The sequence below is a fragment of the Brachycentrus maculatus genome, unplaced genomic scaffold (genome assembly GCF_059751285.1).
Source record: "Brachycentrus maculatus isolate JH-2025_06_01 unplaced genomic scaffold, ASM5975128v1 h1tg000311l, whole genome shotgun sequence".
NCBI lineage: Eukaryota > Metazoa > Arthropoda > Insecta > Trichoptera > Brachycentridae > Brachycentrus > Brachycentrus maculatus.
In genome coordinates this window covers 105,933-126,070 of record NW_028281061.1, presented here as the reverse complement: position 1 = coordinate 126,070, position 20,138 = coordinate 105,933, and the positions used below count along the sequence as shown (strand labels likewise).

Genomic DNA, 20,138 nt, shown 5'->3' with positions numbered 1-20,138 from the left:
TTACACAAAAATGGTTTAAGAAAATATTAACTGAGCTCACACTAATATCATTTTTCACTAATCAACATTCAAATGAAAATAAACTTACTTATTTGATATTTCACAGTATTGATACATCTTCTTAACAATAATTATGATACCAGCAACAAAAACACAAAAGAAAAAATAATTATAATTAATTAATTTGACCAAAAAATTCATTTAAACTTGAAAATTACAAAAAAGTACAAGTGTCCCTAATAATTTGGCCACCCACTGTATATATATATATATATATATATATATATATATATATATATATATATATATATATATATATATATATATATATATATATATATATATATATATATGTATATATATATATATGTATATGTATATATATATATATATATATATATATATATATATATATATATATATATATATATATATATATATATATATATATATATATATATATATATATATATATATATATATATATACTTATACTTAACTTCACATGCGGTGTTTGATAATGAAACGGAATGTATCGAAACACTTGTCACAATAGATTTTAAGAAATATGGGTATTTACCAAGTAAAACTTAAATAAAAAAAACTAGTGTTTTTCTTAACCTAATATTTCCAATAAATTATTATGACGTTAATAACAATTCAAATTGAATATCGTAATATTAATTGCGAGAAGATGAACGTCTGAACTTTATTACTTAATTGGAAAACTTTTTCAATGAAATCAAATTCAGGCTTTGAAGAAAATGATGTCTTGATAATTAATTCGAATTCGTATATTAATGATCATTTATTTCGAAAAGTTTATAAATTATACGACTTTATTTTTCGTAAAAAAAAAATATGGCAGACTTTCTTGGAAATACGATAATTATATTTTAATTAAAACCCAGGTTATTGAATATAATCAACTCTCAATTTTTTTAATCCTAAAGTTTTGTATGTATAATATTAAAATATATTTGTCTGGCAAAGACAATGTCGTATCAGAATGAATTTTTCACAGGTCCATCAGACGCAAACATCTAAATTAACGCATTTTTATAGTATCGTAGAACGGGGCTACTTGAACTTTGACGTGTTACTTGAGCCCAGTACAAAAAAAAATTAAATCTGTATTTGGTCTACAATAATGAACGTATCGTGACAATATGTCAGGGAAACAATAATCATGTCGATACGTTCATAAGTGTAGACCAAATACAGATCTAATTTTTTTTTGTAATGGGCTCAAGTAACTCAAAGTAGCCCCGTTCTACGGTCCCTTTTTGATACTAATACAAAGTATATTTCATTAATATTTTGTAATAAATGACTGAATATAAAAACATTTTAAGTTTAATTTTTTTTAATTGAAGAAGTTACATTTTAGAAAATATAATTTAACACAATTTCTTTACTTAATACAATCTTATAATTTTAGTTGCGCTGAGACTCTCCAAAAAAGGGACTGAGCTCTTGTGAGGGAGACTTTTTTCATCTTTTTTTATAGCATTTCAAAAATATTACTAGGGAACATACATTTTTATTTATACTAAGTATGGTCAACGCCTTTGAATAGGTCGCCTCGGGAATCGATTACATACTTCATAATTATTATTCGGTATCATCTTCTCAAATTTATTTATGTTATTTTGAACACAATGATTTTGTTGAAAATTTGGGTATGACGACGGTCCATCAGGGTTTTCTATTGTATGCTAAATCGCCAATTATGCGCGGTTTGCGGCTTTGTAAAAACGCATACATAATAACGAGTCAGTTTATTCACATCGATTTTAAATGAAGGTTCATATGCGACGTTGAGAACTAAAAATAAGATATTATTAGATTAAAACCAATATTTTTAGTTTTTCCACTTTATTTTTATTTGACCAGCGACCGGGTTTCGTCGTTACCGACATAATCAGACTGGTCACCATCATCGACATCATTAGACATCACCAGTCTGATGATGTCGGTAACGACGAAACCCGGTCGCTGGTCAAATAAAAAGAAAGTGGAAAAGCTAAAAATATTGGTTTTAATCTAATAATATATTAAAAATGCAATTCCATCACGAAGTGTCAGTGGATAATATAAATCTAGTAAAAGTAAGATATTAAAAAAAAACAAGATTAAATATTTCTTCTATTCGGTATTGAATTATTTATTTTTTATTTTTCAGTAATTTTAACTTTGACAAAATATATCGTTTAATGGTTTCAAAATTCCAATGTCAATTGATTCCAAGTCCAATAATGATAATTATGCAAAATTAAGATCATTATTATGACTTTTCCTCTTACTTGAAAAATGCCCATTAAGCATACGTTTTGCATAGTCTAACAACGTATGCGATGTCAAAAAAAAAAAAAAAAAAACTCTTATTGGAGATAAGTCCGCCTCCGTAGTGTAATGGTCATCACGCTCGGCTACCGTTCTGGAGGTCCCGGGTTCGATTCCCAGGGGGGGTTAGTAAACATAAGTGATTTTTTTCACTGATTTATTCAATATTACCCTGGACTGGTACCTGAAGCGGAGGGCTGATCACCTTTCTTTCATGTATAAACGATCAAGATAACACTGTGTTTATATGAAACAGTGCCCTATGCACCATTGGGGTGCGAATAAGGGTTTTATTATTATTATTATTATTATTGGAGAAAATTCTGATTTATGACCAAGTATTTGGACAAAATGTTGTTAATACATTAACTGGACAAATTAATATCTATACACAAAATGAAAATGATATTTTCTGGCGTTTTATCGTGTATGTGAATATAAATGCGGAATTCGGACCTCACATATAAATGAAAGAGTTTCTGATCAACAAAAAAGCTTCTTTCATCTTACCATAGATGTCTTTAGTAAAATTCTAGTGATTCAAGCACTATGTTTCGAAATTGACCAATAAGTATATAAAAAAAGTTCCAAGAATTTGAGTACCTAGTGTGGTTGTCAATCATGGGTAGAATTGGTGAATGTTACACCCGTAAATGCCTTCTCTAAATGCTTTTCTGTAAAAGGCTTCTATATTCTTCTTCATCTATGTTGAGATGTCAAAAAAATGACAACTATGGTACTATACAGTTTACCCGATATATTTTTTAAACATTCTGTTACAAATTGTTGGTTAAAAAACCCAATTTTGTACTGAGATAGCTACCATACATACCTCAGCTATTCTAGCTAGCCTATTTTATTGTAGGACACAGTTCCACGGGGTAATGTTACCAGTTGTGGATGCGGGCATTAACATTTTTCACTGTAATCCCCCCTAAGTCACCGAAACACGGGCCGAAGGTGATAAATCCGTATCCACAAGTGTCCCTCCTCCCATTGTTTCGGCATTAAGGTCGCGGTATCTGTCGCACAGAGACGTGGATTTATTCACAACAAAAAAACATCGCCCGGGTTCCGCTTGTTATGTTGGCAACACTTATTGTGTTGCGGGTGATAATGCATAAATCTCCACGGGATCCTCTCGCCCGGGCTGACTAATTGAATCGGGCATCGCACTGTGGGAAATTTTAATACATTTCGGTCATATTTTAAATTATATATTATTATAATGAACAAAAAAAGGATAAATAATTGTGTTTTTATTATTTACAAAAATACTTCAATTTCATACTATTTCTATGAGCCTAAGCAACTCATTATTAGAAATAGAGATTGATTGAAACAAAGCTTTTTTTGTTGTATTTTCGTAAAAAGTTTTGTAAAATCTTTTGTTTATTAGTTATATCACAAATTAAAATTATATATGATCTCATTTGGGCTCAATCAAGGATTTTACACTTCTTGGCATCTATTATACAAGGTTTTGGCACGTGGATGTCATTTTTTGTCTCGAAACCATACCTGAATAATGGACAAAATGAGCTTTTTCACCGTAATGAAATTAATTTTAGAGAGCCGATTCTTACAGATTACCGATATATTTTAATTAGGTTTATTTCTGGCAAAATTCTTAACATATCGGCCAATGATTCCACCTGCCCATAAAGCACACCAAACAGTGACTTTTAATGGATGTAAAGGCGTATTGTCAAAGGGTTCTGGGTTTTATCCACTCTAAATTCGGCAGTTCTGCTGACTGACATATTGTCTATTTAACCTAAAATGCGCCTCATCAGTAAACAAAAGTTTGCGTTGAAAAAGAGAATCACGCTGAATATTGTTTTCGGTCCATTCACCGAACCTACAACGCCCATAATGGTCATTCAGTCTATTCACGGTGAAATGTCAAAACGTACTGACAACAAATCAACTGTCAACTTTCAAATTGAAAGTCTATAGAAACAATGGTGCCAGATTAAAAAACAAACCTTTAAAAAATAACCTATATTTTGATGTAAGTCCACGATTTTTTTATAACTGCCCTCTGTGAAATGCTTCGTTAAGATTGTATTTAATGTATTCAAGAGATGTAAAATATACAAATTTAACACTCTAATTTACTTTCAGGTATAGAATAGATTATATTACATTCAAACTAAATTGATATCATATAAAGTAATGCAAGTTTAACCTTTCCCTTCTGGTTTTAAAATAAAACGCGCGTCCTGGTGTTGGGTAGTCACTACACAATAAAAAATTAGCGATTTAAATCGGAAAAATACGGACATTCGTAGCTACTTCCCTAACTAATTATAAATGAAGTAAAAATTATTATAATGTAGATTTATTTGCTGAAAACGTTAAAAAACCATCTGGCAAAACTCACGAAACAAGCGTAGGTCCACTCTTGTCGGAAGCCCAAAATCTACTGCCGCTAAGCCAGAGAACATTGAACTTTGAGTTCCTCACGCTTGCACAGTGCAAGTATGCAAGAGTGAGATCGGTTTGCGTACACTCTTCTCGCAAATTTGTTTCCGATGTTCACAAAATACCTCCGATGTACCCGATTAATTCTGATTTTAATAAATATCATTTTTTAAATCAATGCGTAAATATGTTTTGGACGAATACCTAAAATCTTAGCCGTGTATTAATTATATTTATAGAAATATTATACTTATTAGAAGCAATGTGTATAAGGTAAACAACACCGGGAAGAGAAGGTTAAAGAAAATAATATTTGCGACACGAAAATCGGCAGAAAAGCTTGAAAATAATTATATTGGAAATAAAGAATTCGATAACCCCTGGAGCTGTGAAAAACACAAATGGAGTTATCGAATCTGACGCGGATCGTATAAAGGAAATATGGCGTGATCATTTCCACGGGGTCTTGAATCGCCCTCCTCCACCAATCATCCTCGATATTCCCTCGGAGGCTGCGTCAAGCATTCCGCGGGCAGTCGCCATACCTGATGGTCCACCGACACAGGCAGAAATTATAGCTGCCGTGTCGAAATTGAAAAATGGGACTGCCCCTGGTGTTGATGGTATCCACCCGGAATTCTTGAAATGCAGCGTTACTGGCATTATTGGCCCTTTACACCAATTAATGTCCAGTGTGTGGGAAGAAGAGCGATGCCCTAGAGACTGGGTAAATGGGGAGATTACCGTGTTACATAAGAAGGGTGATCCACTCAACTGTGACAACTACCGCGGCATTACGCTACTCAGCGTACCTGGGAAGGTGCTTGCCCACGTAATCTTGCAGAGAATCCGAGCCCCCATTATGCAGGTGCTCAGAGAAAACCAGGCAGGGTTTCTGCCTGGCAGGTCCTGTGCGGATCAAATCCATAATATTCGCCACATTCTACAGCAGAGCCAGGAATTTAACAGTTCTCTGGCGATGTGTTTTGTAGATTATGAGAAAGCGTTTGATAGTCCGCACAGGCCCACACTCTGGAAAGTACTGGAAGCTTATGGGGTGCCTGCGAAATTAGTGGAGCTAATTAAGTCCCTTCACCTCAATAGTGAATGCCGTATGAGAGTTGACGATGTTGTCACGGATTGGTTTGGGGTCTCTACCGGAGTCAGACAAGGCTGCGTCCTTGCGCCGTTTCTCTTCATCATCCTCATGGATTTCATTATTCGAAAGTCATTACCATCTGACCGAGGTATAACCATCTCCCCCTCCCGGAAACTCTGCGACCTAGAGTACGCAGATGATGCTGTTTTAATTGATGACTCCGTCGAGGGTCTTCAATTAATCGTCGACAGGGTAAATAGGTACTCAACGCACATGGGGCTAACAATAAATGTTGCAAAAACCCATGTGTTGTGCAACAGCTCATGCCTAGATGCCCAACAACCCTTGATGTTGAGTAACCAGCGCATCGAAAGGGTCGAGAGTTTCAAGTACTTGGGAGTGTACGCGACTGAAAATGGCAGCCTTCAAAAGGAACTGGGAGTGCGATTAGGACTCGCAGGGTCCGCATTTAACAGTATGAAGGCTGTCTGGAGATCGGATTTATACTCGGTGAAGACCAAATGCCGCCTATACAATGCCTGCATTGCTCCTGTTCTCTTATACGGCTGTGAAACATGGCACCTTACAAGGGCCCAGAGCAGCCGTGTACTAAGCTTTGAGAACAGGTGTCTGCGGAGAATTTTAGGCGTGCGGTGGTTTGACTTTGTGAGGAATGAAGAGATAAGGCGTAGGACGCAGCAAATCTTGGTCACAACTGTCGTCAAGAAAAGGCGATTCAGTTGGCTTGGCCATGTACTCCGCATGCCTCCTGAGAGCCTTAATCAAGCTTGCCTCTTTTACAAGGCATCAGGTTCGCGCCGCCCAGGACGACCACTGCTGACAATTCGTCGGCAGTTCTCGTCAGAACTTCGGGACGCGGATCTGACTTGGGAGGATGCAAGGGAGCTGGCAGCCGACAGAAAAGCCTGGAGACAGTTTGTGGACTCCATATGCTCCACCTAGGGAGCGGATATGGTTTATTATTATAAATAATGTATGGATCCTTCATGTAAAGTTTCGGATTACCATGTGTTATCTGATATTCTTTACGGAAGTAATCAATACGTGTTACACGTGAAAACAGGGTTTCTTCATTGATATATTTCACACATGCTACAAATAATAATTAAATTGAGATGAAATTTTTAACACTCGTTGACACATTGACGTTACAGAGCGAGAGAAAGATGAATATACTAAACTATTTTGAGTCTAATACAATTGATAGTTTTTTTGAGAATAGATGAGCATTATTTTAGTAAATTATCTTTAAACAGTGTTGTTTAATAATTTGAACTGAAAATCTATCAAGAAATATTTTTTTTATTAAAAAAAACTAATATTTTCAGGCTGGAAAGATTTTTAAATATATATATATATATATATATATATATATATATATATATATATATATATATATATATATATATATATATATATATATGTATATATATATATATATATATATATATATATATATATATATATATACATATATATATATATATATATATATTTATATATATATATATATATATATATATATATATATATATATATATATATATATATATATATATATATATACGTATATATATATATATATATATATATATATATATATATATATATATATATATATATATACATATATATACATATATACATATATATATATATATATATATATATATATACATATATATACATATATACATATATATATATATATATATACATATATATACATATATACATATATATATATATATATATATACATATATATACATATATACATATGTATATGTATATGTATATATATGTATATATATGTATATGTATATATATGTATATATATATATATGTATATATATATATATATATATATGTATATATATGTATATTTATGTATATATATATATATTTATGTATATATATATATATATATATATATATATATATATATATATATATATATATATATATATATATACAGAGCTTTTTTTTAGACAAAAAAGGTCCCGGAACTCACTTCATGCCAAGCTTGTTACAAAAAAATATATTTTCAAATATCATTTCAATATTCATTACAATACCATATTTTATCATTTTGACGAATTATATAAATACAGATCATAATTACGTATGTAAAAACATTGTTTCGTCTACTTGATTAATAATTAATAGTTATGGTAAACTTATTTATATTGCGTCGTTAGCGCGTTTTCTTTACACTGCGATTCCAACCGTTACAACGTTTACAAAATGACCACCACACACTTATACCTTGGAGATATACAATTTTCATATTAACGCCGCCGACGACAAGCAGTGGTGAACTTAAAATGTTTTATAACATTAATTCGACATTATTACAAAGGATTAAAGTTAAGATCAAGGATAAGAAATACTTAATTTCGTTAAGCTGGCCGAGGGTATAAATATTTATTTAAATAAAAAGACGAAAGCGGTACTTGTTTGGTATTTATTAATCATTTGAATATTTAAGCCAGGAAAGAATGCTAGAGATTCCTTCAAATAGAATAAACCCGTAGCTTAAAATAGAAATTCCGATGGGGTTTATTGAAAAATTGTTGAACTGAAAAATAAATTGAGTTATATCTACGGCAAGATAAAAGTGAGTCATGAGTTATCCATATATGTACATAGATAAAGAGCCAATGCACACTCACTCCTTTCAACAACGTCATATCGCTCACTACTCTCAAGAATGTCATAAATCAAATTCGTCAATTTTCAGATCTACGTGTTTTTGGAATGCCCAGAAAATGTACTATATCCCAGCAAAAGTGGCATATTTTTAACTTAATATACACCCGCTACAGGGCAGAAAGTGTTGTTTTTCAATTTTGAAGAAAAGGTATTGTTTAATTATTTTTTTTTAAAAATACTAAATATTTTTGAAATGGAGAAAAAACCTTCAGGTTTTACCTAAAAAGATCTGCTGCATAGTAAAAAGTTCAATAAGTGGCTTGATATTCATTTTTAATACATTGTATAACATTTTTAAACATTAAAAACATTCTCCTGAAAGATCAAGTTTTTTGATTTATGACGTTCTTGAAAAGAGTGAGTGATATATCAAAAATCGTCAGTCAAAAAAATTTCAGTTGTGCATGAAAGATTGATAAAGATATAGAAAGGAGATTGAATGTTATGAACAATGTGAATGGTGCATTGAAATCATTTTTAGCAAATAAAAACCTATCAGCGAAAGTTAAACCGATAGTACACAAGTACACAAGAATTCTGGTTCCAACCCGCAAAGAAGAATGTAGTTGTACCAATAATGTATGGAAGTGAAGAATCGAGTTGGCAAAAGAAGAAGTTGTCGATGATTTTTTCATGTTTGCTACCATCAAACTTCAATAAAACATCACTTTTGACTTCAAATATAATAAATTTAGGCGATTATCTGAGAACTTTATTTTTCCGGATTTTTAATCGTTCATTTTTACATGTGTATTGACTACACAGCCCTCGAACGCACGGATTTTTGGCGCAGCAAGGGGAAGGTTAATGAAAATCAATTTCCGATAAATATTTTAAATTTTTTAACAACTAGCTCCCACCTATCATATATATAGTGGTATATCGTGGTATTATACTCACCCAGATAGTTGTTGGAGTGGTGCATCTCGGTGACGTTGATCCGGCACGCGCCCTGCGGGATGGTGGTGAGCAGCGTGTAGCCGAGCGGCATCTGGGGTCTCGTGAACAGGCCCGACACGAGGCGCGAGCCGCACGCCGTCTGCCCGGGCGGCACGGGGCCCCAAGACGACACCACGCCGTCCAATCCCACGGCCTGGAAATAATAACACGATCCATCAAATAAACTACTACTACTACTAACATCACGCCGTTTCATCGCAAGGGTAGGCAGAGACGATGGAACGCCACACTCTTCTGTCCTGATATACACCACTCGCCTCTTTCACATCCATACATCTGGTCATACATGCCCTCCGATTACACAGACTTTTGATACTGCTAGATTTTAGGTTCTGATTGATCTGATCGTGCCAAGTCTTTTTCGTTCTACCTCGTTCTGTTTTCCCTCTCACATTCGCCACATATATTTTCTTAGTCATTCTCTCGTTATCCATAAATAACCATAAATAAAAAAATTTACAAGCAGTAAAATATTGTTATTTTCACTTATATAATATATCACGACGTTTCATGTCGTCGTTGTCATTAAAAAAAAAACCTTTGCGACAAAATTATTACATTCAACATTCCAAGTCCCCTATGTAGAAACCATTAAAAAAAACAGCAATTCTTCAACTATTAAAGAGTGATATATGTATGTACATATTTATATAAATTTGAATCTAGAAAAAGTTCAACTATGAAAGATCCCAAGACGATTTTAAATAGCTACTGATAACAACATTTTGAGTGTGTTCAAATACTTCACAAATCTGGATTATCTCCAATCAAGGGAGTATTTTCTTTTCATCTCACCAATAGATGTTTCTTGTGAAGTTCTAGTGATTTAAGTACAATGTTTCAAAATTGGTTCATATATATAGAACGTCCAAGAATTTGAGTAGTGTGGTCTTCAATAATGTCAATAATGGGTAGAATTGGTGAATGTTACACGTGTGTAATGTGATCTTTTAACCAGCCTATGACGGTCGTCAGCCCCGTAAATGCCCAGACTTCCATATTCTTCTTCATCTTTGATGAGATTTCAAAAAATAATATGAGCTACTGATAAGACTAGGTAACTAAGTAAACATGACGCCGCTTCGCTGCAGGAGTAGACAGGGAGAATAGAACGCCATACCAATCTGTGTTTCCAAACAATCTTCTTCAATTCTTCAATCAATCGCCCGATGATGAAATGGTTATTCCGAAACCGGTAGACATGACGTTGCAGTAGTTTTAAGTGATATTACACAAAGTGAACGATGAATGATTAGAAGCGTGTTATATTACCATACCATTAAGTTAATAATGTTTTTAATATAAGAAATAGCTCTTTAATACTTGGTTTGTTTTTTTCAAGACGTGATCTTACTATATGCCGTTGTCCTAAAACATACATATATTGATGTATATTTTGAATATACGTACCTTCGATTGAAATACGCATCGTGAATGGGTCTTTCAAATACAAATAAACGTACCTATGATTAAAATACGCATCGTCAATGGGTCCCTCAAATACAAATATATGTTTCAATTTGAGGTAAATTATTTGAGGGGGCATTTCTTCGTTAATGCTAATGGATCGATAATTAAGGCGGTGGCGGTGGGTTAAATAGCTTAATAATTAATTTAGCATTTACAATTTATTCTAAAGACCTATTGGAGTGGACTCTTAACGATTATCTCATGAATAAACAATTTGCAACCGGATTATATGATTGTCGATTGATTTTGGAATCGAATTATTATTTTTTTAAAGAGAAATATTTGTGTTTTTATCATTTACAAAATTACTTAAATTTTCCATCATTTCTGTGAGCCTAAGCGGCTCGTTATTAAAAATAGGTGTCAAATTGTGGTCGAGTGCGTTTGCACCTAGAAACTTTGACTGAAGAGTCCGCGAAAGAAACTACTGGACCACAACTGGACACAAGTTTCGTTTTTAGAAACAATGATGAAAAAATATTCATCCTTCTGTTAGACTTAAATTTTGTATTGACATTTAATAGTGGAATTGCATTTTATAAAATAAAACAACAACTCTATAGTTTTCTTTATATTTCAACCATTAACTTTGTGATTTTCCATTTTATAATTAAAATGTAACTTTGTTTTTAAATCACAATAAATATTTTATTAAAACTTAATTATAGCCTCCGTCCGCCTCCGTAGTGTAATGGTCAGCATGCTCGGCTACCGTTCTGGAGGTTCCGGGTTCGATTCCCAGGGGGGTTTAATAAATATAAGTGATTTTTTCACTCTAATATTTATTCAATATTACACTGGACTGGTACCTGAAGCGGAGGGCTGATCACCTTTCCTTCATGTGTAAACGATCAAGATAACACTGCGTCTATATGACGCAGTGCCCTATGCACCATTGGGGTGCGGATAAGGGTTTTATTATTTTTATTATTATTATATTTTGGTTATTATACAGACCTGAATGATGGAAGTTTAACTTCTGAAACATGTAGTCTATAATAAAACTCATGTGGTAAAAGACAAGTGTTTTCTTTAATCATTTTCAAACTGTGTTTGAAAGTGATCGTGTATGTCCCGCATAAAATTGCTCACTCTAAATTATCATAAAATGGTTATCTATTAAACAACATTGATTACAATATGACGATGACAGGTAAATATTATTTACAGAATCATTATTACCAGTTTGGACCATTATTAATAAACATACATGTACGTCAAATTTGTATGCATAGAAATAAACTTGTTCCACCTACGTTCCGAAAATCCTGAATGTGATCGGTTTTTCATACTTCGTTTACTTAAAGCCAACCTGTTATGAAAATGTAGTATGTACTACCTTTTATGGAGAAAATCCAAATAAATAATTTAACGCTTTATTTCAAATCAAGCTATAATGACATTTTTAAAAGTTAAATGAATATATCAATTTCAATTGACGTATACATTAGATACTAAAAAATTGAAAGCATATACATTAAATACATACAAAAATCGAAAATACGCAAGAAGCTAAAGGTGTAGAAGAATCCCGCTTCGGAATACTCCTTCAGACACATGGAACAGATCAATATTAAATGAGATATTGTTCAACATAGCGGTAGCTCTTCCTACAGGCATAACCATCGGCAGGTTGGTTCTGTGTATAGAATATTGTTCTTACATATAAAATCAACTGCTTTCATGATTTGAGTAATACAAGTTATTTCTTATAATAACTTGACACTGGCTAGAACACTCTAGACGGGCGAAAAGTCATTAAAAAAAGAAGAAACAGAAGGTATTTCTTATTATTATTCCTGATTTATTTTGTTAATTTACGATGTGAATGTGGTTGGTATTAGAAGCAGATGAAGACCGAGGGAAACATGGCATGATCAAATATTTCAAATACTCAAAAGTGGTTAGACCAGGAGTTGGAATAATATGCGGGTACGTATGAGGAGATGTATGAATGTGGAAAAGGGGGAAGATTGTTTGCAAAGGCGGATCGGTGTGGCGTTCTACTCTCGCGTGATAGTTAGTTAGTTATTAATTAAGAATATGCGTATGATGAATGATGAATGACGTCTAGACCACCCAGACTTAAGGATTTCCATATTATTCTTCATCTATGTTGATACGTCAAAAAATCTAAAATAACTCCTAAGTAGAGAAACCTAGATTTGTGTAAAAGTATTTGGACCCACAGACAGGCACTGTTGCGTACTTAGGTAGACGCTCGACTGCGAAACTGGCGTCGTGGATTCGATTCCCGTCAATTGCAAAAAAAAAACAAGATACATTAACTTTCAATTGGTCATGGTTTTTGTGATGTGATTTTCACATTTTACCTTCCCTATCCTTAATATCCTACCGGCAGACAAGCCTCTAAAAAATGAGAAACTTTGCGCATTTTTTATTAAAAAAAAAAATGTTGTGAATACATGGATTTTTAAAGATATTCCTTTAATGAACCGAGTTGAAATACCTATAATTTACATTTTAAGGCACTAAACCTTCCTCACACCTTCGACTGTCCATTTCGAAATCATTTAGATGTGTATATGTGTCTAATACCGAGAAAGATATTAAGATTTTAATCAAATAACAATTAATTTTGTGAAATTCTTCGGCGCCCAAAAAAACAGGTTTAAACTTCGATTAACTTTCGATAATAACATTTTCGCATTTTAATATTTATCAATACACAATTTGTCAGTGTGTTTCAAAATCACGGACGCCATTCTTAATTCCTAATCAAATATTCCATTTGGTGAAACTGAAGGTGACACCAGATCTATGATTTGAAAACCTTATTTTTCAATCTGTTTCAAGGATTCACATATTTCATTAAAATTAAAATATTTTCAAAACTTATTTACAACATTTTGAGTATGTCCAAATCTTCTTCTTTGGTCTCAATCCTGCGGATTGGTTTGTAGCAACAGATGACATCTCTTTCGCCATTCTCGCCTATTTTCGGAAGTCCTCTTCAGCTCCTCATACGTCGAGCAGCCCATGACTTCGTATAAGTCGCTTAGGTATTCGCGGCGTGGGCGTCCTCTGGCGTTTATTCCCTCGATTGTTCCCTCTTTTATTTGGTGCAGGAAACCCTCTTGTCTTAGTACGTGGCCGATCCATTCAACGCGTCTTTTGGAGATAGTCGCGAGTAGGTGCTTCCTTTCCTTGATCAATCGTAGCACCTCGTCACAGGAGATGTGGTTTCTCCAGGATATCCCGAATACTTGTTCACAAATGTGGATTATCTCCAATTAGGAGTTATTTTTTACATTATTTGTAGACATCTCAACATATGTGTATGATCATCAATGCCAGAATGCAGATATTTTATTAAACCATAAAAAAAAATAGAACAAATTGTACGTAACGAGAGACACGATATCAATGTCGAACTGCAGTGTCAAGTATTCATAGTTGACCAATTTTGATGAACGATAAATACGAGAACATTGTTCTATTCGTAAGAAGCGCTAAGGTGTTAGGATTCTTCTTCTTCTGTTCGTGTCATGTCAGATCCCCCTGACGTCGCCTATGAATTGAGAGTAATTATAAACAGAACCTCTACGGTTCTGATCCCCGTCCAATCTCGTATATTCAGGAGCCAGGAGATTCGTCTTCTGTCCACACCTCGTCGATCCTCTATTTTGCCTTTTATGATTAGATAGATAGATCGTACTTCTCTCCTTTCATCACATGCCCCAGATAGGACACCTTCCGGACTTTGGTATCAGTTAGCAACTCTCAGTCTCCCTGCTTTTGTTATTTGGAGCATATTCACGTTGCTGACCATATCGGTCCATGGAATACGTAGCATTCTAAGATTTAGCCACATTTCTAACGCATCTAATCGGTTAATAGTGCTAATATTGAGGATCAACGATTCAACTCCGCATAGAAGTACTGACCAAACATAAAATATAATATTTTTTGGCATATTATTGTAAATTGTAATTGTGTTTGGTGAAAAATAAATAAATACCTTCATAAATAAAACGGCATTGTTTTTAACCACTTTTTTGTTGGTAGGTATGTTTTTTCTCCAACCGGTTTCGACGAGATTTTGTCATCATCTGGGTTTAACATGATGATGACAAGGTTCTTGTCGAAACCGGTTGGTAGAAAAAATGTACCAATAAAAAAGTCGTTAAAAACAAATTTGTTTTATTTTAAAAAGTTTGAAAAACGTGTCACAAAGTATTTGCGAAAAACATCCAAGAAAAAATAAATACCGACTCTCTCTTTTTGTGTTAGGATTATTATTCAGAAATTAGGAGGCAATTATCCACGTCTTGAAAAATCACCGTGTATTCTTTATCCAGGAGTTTTAAAGTAGACCACTCGTACTGAGAACAAAGACCTAAAATAAAGTTTCGAGGGGCCAAAGAGCTACACATGTCTTACGAGGCACAGTTTGGGATACACTGACTCACATATAGGACCAATTTGTTTACTGGGTTTTCGTGCCGAGTGAATCAATTAGAAATGCAATACCTGTCCAATTCCTCAGAAAACTATCACTCGTGATTATTGGCGCCACTTGTAATCGCTCACACAGACACACCTCTTTCGGCGGGTACCAACGGGGCATGCAGTAACCGACTAAGAAATTATCCAATTAAATTATTCACATAACCGTCAAACTAGCTGGCTTTATAATAACAGTCCGCCGATGTGTTTACTCGCGGATAACTCTATCACATTATCTGTCAGACCCTAAATCAAATTGATTCTTCAATTAATATAATTGAGGAAGTGAAAACAGATTAAACACTATTATTTATCACCACAATTTAATCAAAATGTAATATACATTATGCAAACATTCTTAACAAGTTTTTTTTCCAAATCGCTTTGATATCTTTTTGTCGATATGTAAAATGTAACGTTAGGAAAAATTCTTGGAATCGAAGATTAAGTGGCATTATCCGGTCTACAAAAAAAAAATCTGCGTTGGACATAATGTGTCGGTTTAAAATACATACTTTCTTACCTTTGTTCACACTCAATGGTGAAAAGGGCACTAAATCGCATTGTTTTTAGTCAATCTTGATAGTTATTAACATGAAGGTAAGATTATCAATTCTACGCTTCGGGTACCAGTCGAGGTTTATTTTTAAATGGTGAAATATTTGTGTAAGTATTATTTACAAAAATACTTCAATTTCACAGTATTTCTATGACCGTAAGCGGATCATTATTAAAAAAAAGCGGTATCAAATTGTGGTAGAATGGGTTCGAATCAAGAAACTTTGACTCAAGTGTCCGCGACACACACAGAAACACACACACACACACACACACACACACATAAATATATATATAAATATATATATATATATATATATATATATATATATATATATATATATATATATATATATATATATATATATATATATATATATATATATAATATATATAGTAACTTGTTCGGTATCAAATTGTGGTAGAATGGGTTCGAATCAAGAAACTTTGACTCAAGAGTCCGCGACACACACAGAAACACACACACACACACACACACATAAATATATATATAAATATATATATATATATATATATATATATATATATATATATATATATATATATATATATATATATATATATATATATATATATATATATATATATATATATATATATATATATATAAACTTGTTCGGTATACACATAGAACCTGTATTTCAATTGAAGTTTACCTGTAAGTTTAGACAAGGGGTTTGCAGTTAGTTAAGGGTAGTATTGGCGGAATAACATTATGGAAATCCGAACTGAAGTTAGGGGTGGTGTCAGAAGGCTTTCATTTAAAAGTTTCGGAAAGCTAAAGGTTTGCGGATTGCAGAGTTGTTTTTATTTAACGGTAATTAAAAAACGACGTAATTAAAAGATAAAATAAATAAAGGGATGTTTTTAACCTTCATAAAATATATATTTTTTATTTATTTATTGATTTGGCGTTTAATTTGTAGAACTCCATTATAATTTATGTATTAATTTTAAATCAAACACAGATTTTTTGAGTCTACTAAGTTTAAACTTAGTAGACTCAAAAAATCTGGGTTTTAAAATTAATACATATATATTTTTTGTTGTTAAAATGTTCCTATTTTTGCACACAAATGCTGGATTACCTCGCAAACCTGTTGTTATCGCGATCGCTTGATAAATCGAAATATATGAAGAAGATGTAAATAAAATCGGACTTTAGTTTTATTCTGACTTTTCTTGGTGGAACTGCTGTTATGTTATATAAAATAAAATAACAACCTTTAAGTTTTTTCCTTATTTATTTTAACTGACCAATGACCGGGTTCTTAGTTTTATTATTTTTTTAAAAACATTCACGACTTATATATTCTAACCCTTTATCCATTGGTGCATAGCGCACTGCATCGTATTATCGCAGTGTTTTCTTGATCGTTACTTAGGTACATGAAGGCAAGGCAATCATTCCTGCGCTTCAGGGCCAGTCCAGGGTAATATGAAATGAATATTAGAATGTAAAATCACTAATATTTATTTTCAACCCCCGTGGAAGTCAAACCCGAGACCCCCAGCACGGTAGCTAAACACGCTTACCATTACACCACGGAGGCAGACAAACGAATTATATTTATAATAATGATATCGCTCACTCCTTTCAAGTACGTCATTAATATAAAAAAACTTGATTTTTCAGCAGAACGTTTTTAAAGTTTAACAATATAATACAATGTATTAAAAATAAATATAAAGTTACTTATTTAACTTTTTACTGCGCAACAGATCTTATTAGGTAAAACATGAATGTTTTTTCTCCATTTGAAAAATATTTAGTATATTAAAAAAAATACTTAAACACTACCTTCTTCAAAATGCAAAAACAACACTTTCTGCCCTGTAGCGGGCAAATATTAAGTTAAAAATATGCCGCTTTTGTTGGGATATAGTACATTTCCTGGGCATTCCGAAAACATGCACAACTGAAAATTGTCGATTTTTGATATATGACGTTCTTGAAAGGAGTGAGCGATATATATATATATAACTCCTGCGATTCATTGAACTGGAACTTATGTAGGTCTTGTATAACGATAGAGGAATAATTCTTCTTGATACCGTCGGCGAACCAAATTTCCATTTGGCGAGTAATCTATGCAAACAACAATTACTTAGTTGGCGTAATGATTATGCAAATCGAGTCAGGTGATTTATTTCTTACTAACAATATATCTCGCTGTTAAGGCGGGAAATCGATAGCCCGCAACTTAATTTTCTTTAAAACCATGTAACATTTTACACAATTGATTTTTTGCCGTAAACACCGTTTTTGTTGTGGAAAATATGTTTTTCTTCGAGATATGGTTTTGAAAAAAAACAACGGAAAAATTGAAAAGTATGAAATTGGATTTTTTTTCGGTATAAATTTTCTAAAAAATAATTACATTTAAAAATAATAAATAACACGTGACTTTCCCGCGTTCTTTATTGTATATTTGAGAGTATCTACATCCTTTATATTAGTTCAAAGCACCATTATTGATTTAAATAACTTATCTTTAAAGTAAATAAATAAATATTTGAATTATTTATTTTGTACTATTATTATTTGGTACTTTTGCTGATTCAGCTGTTACGAGAAATATCTACAATTCATTTCATTCAAAATATTATATATTTATATATGTATGTATATATGTATGTATATATGTATATGTATATATATATGTATATATATATATATATATATATATATATATATATATATATATATATATATATATATATATATATATATATATATATATATATATATAAATATATATATATAAATATATATATATATATATATATATATATATATATATATATATATATATATATATATATATATATATATATATATATATATATATATATATATATATATATATATATATATATATATATATATATATCTCTTCGTTATAAACTCAAAAGTGATCTAACACTAGTGTTTTAATTTGTTTATTAAAATCATCATTTTATTCCTCAAAATAAATGCCAAATCCATTGATTGATTATTCCCAAAAAGTATATTTATACACGTATTATAAATAAGTGTATTGGGGCACACTCGCCTCAGAGATCGCATTTCGACTGCATCAGTCATCTCATCAACAAACCTTTTTTTAGTAATTAATCTAACTGCACGAATTTTAAAATTTCCACTAAACTTTGCAATATTTCTGATTGGATTTGTCTCGTGGTCGATTTAAACAACATAATCGTAATTTACAGTACTCACGATCTGACATGATTAGCGTTTCGTGATTCAGGCCAAATTACAAACTAGATCAATCACGCGTTCAATAGTAGTTGTATCGAGTGACGTTGTGTGGTTTAACCTGCTACTGAAGGATTGAACTGATATCGTTAATTTTTGACATCTTAACATAGTAAAAAAGAATAAGTCTGGGAATTCACAGAGCTTAAGATCTATCATTGGCTTGTTAAGTCTTTTTATTAATTTATTTGGCAGTCACTTTGGGGTAATGTCTTTCTATTTTTAAATTTATGTTTCATTATACTACTAATTCTTAAAAATTTTTGTGATGTATTTGTTTCGATGGATTCCGTATAGTTTCCAAACACCGTATTTCATTGACTGTAACATGGTGTTTGAAAATGACAAGGAATGCATCGATATACGTGTCACAATAGATTTTAAGAAACAGAGGTATTTTTTTTTCTTTATTTAAAATTCTTTTGCATTACATAAATTCAAAAACAAAAAATATTTATAAAAATAAAAATGAATACAAAAAAGATCCCACAAAGACATGGCCTGTGTGTGGGTATACAAAATAAATAGTCATAGTACAGGGTATAAGGGTATAGGTTTCTAAATATAATTAGTTAATACAAAATACAAATTTTATTTATCCATTTTTTATTTAAGTGAAACTATAATTAAATATGGTTTGATTACTTTACGAACGTGCAAAATTTACCCATTCTACCCATGATTAACAACCACACTACTAAATTTTTTGGAACTCCTACATATATCATTAATCTCGTGACACTGTACATGTGTCAGCCGTCTATGGTTGGATTAGGGAAGCTTTTATTTG

The 20,138-nt window shown here is 32.1% G+C and overlaps 1 protein-coding gene across 1 annotated transcript in view; it reads right to left on the bottom strand.

Moving 5' to 3' along the window:
* The window catches only part of LOC148304540 (thrombospondin type-1 domain-containing protein 4-like), a 118,022-nt gene that overhangs the window by 58,325 nt on the left and 39,559 nt on the right, over positions 1 to 20,138 (bottom strand). Inside the window, exon 2 of the mRNA XM_088268055.1 lies at positions 9,508 to 9,700. Within this exon, the coding sequence (XP_088124181.1) occupies positions 9,508 to 9,700 (193 nt within the window). The remainder of the gene's footprint in view (positions 1 to 9,507; positions 9,701 to 20,138) is intronic.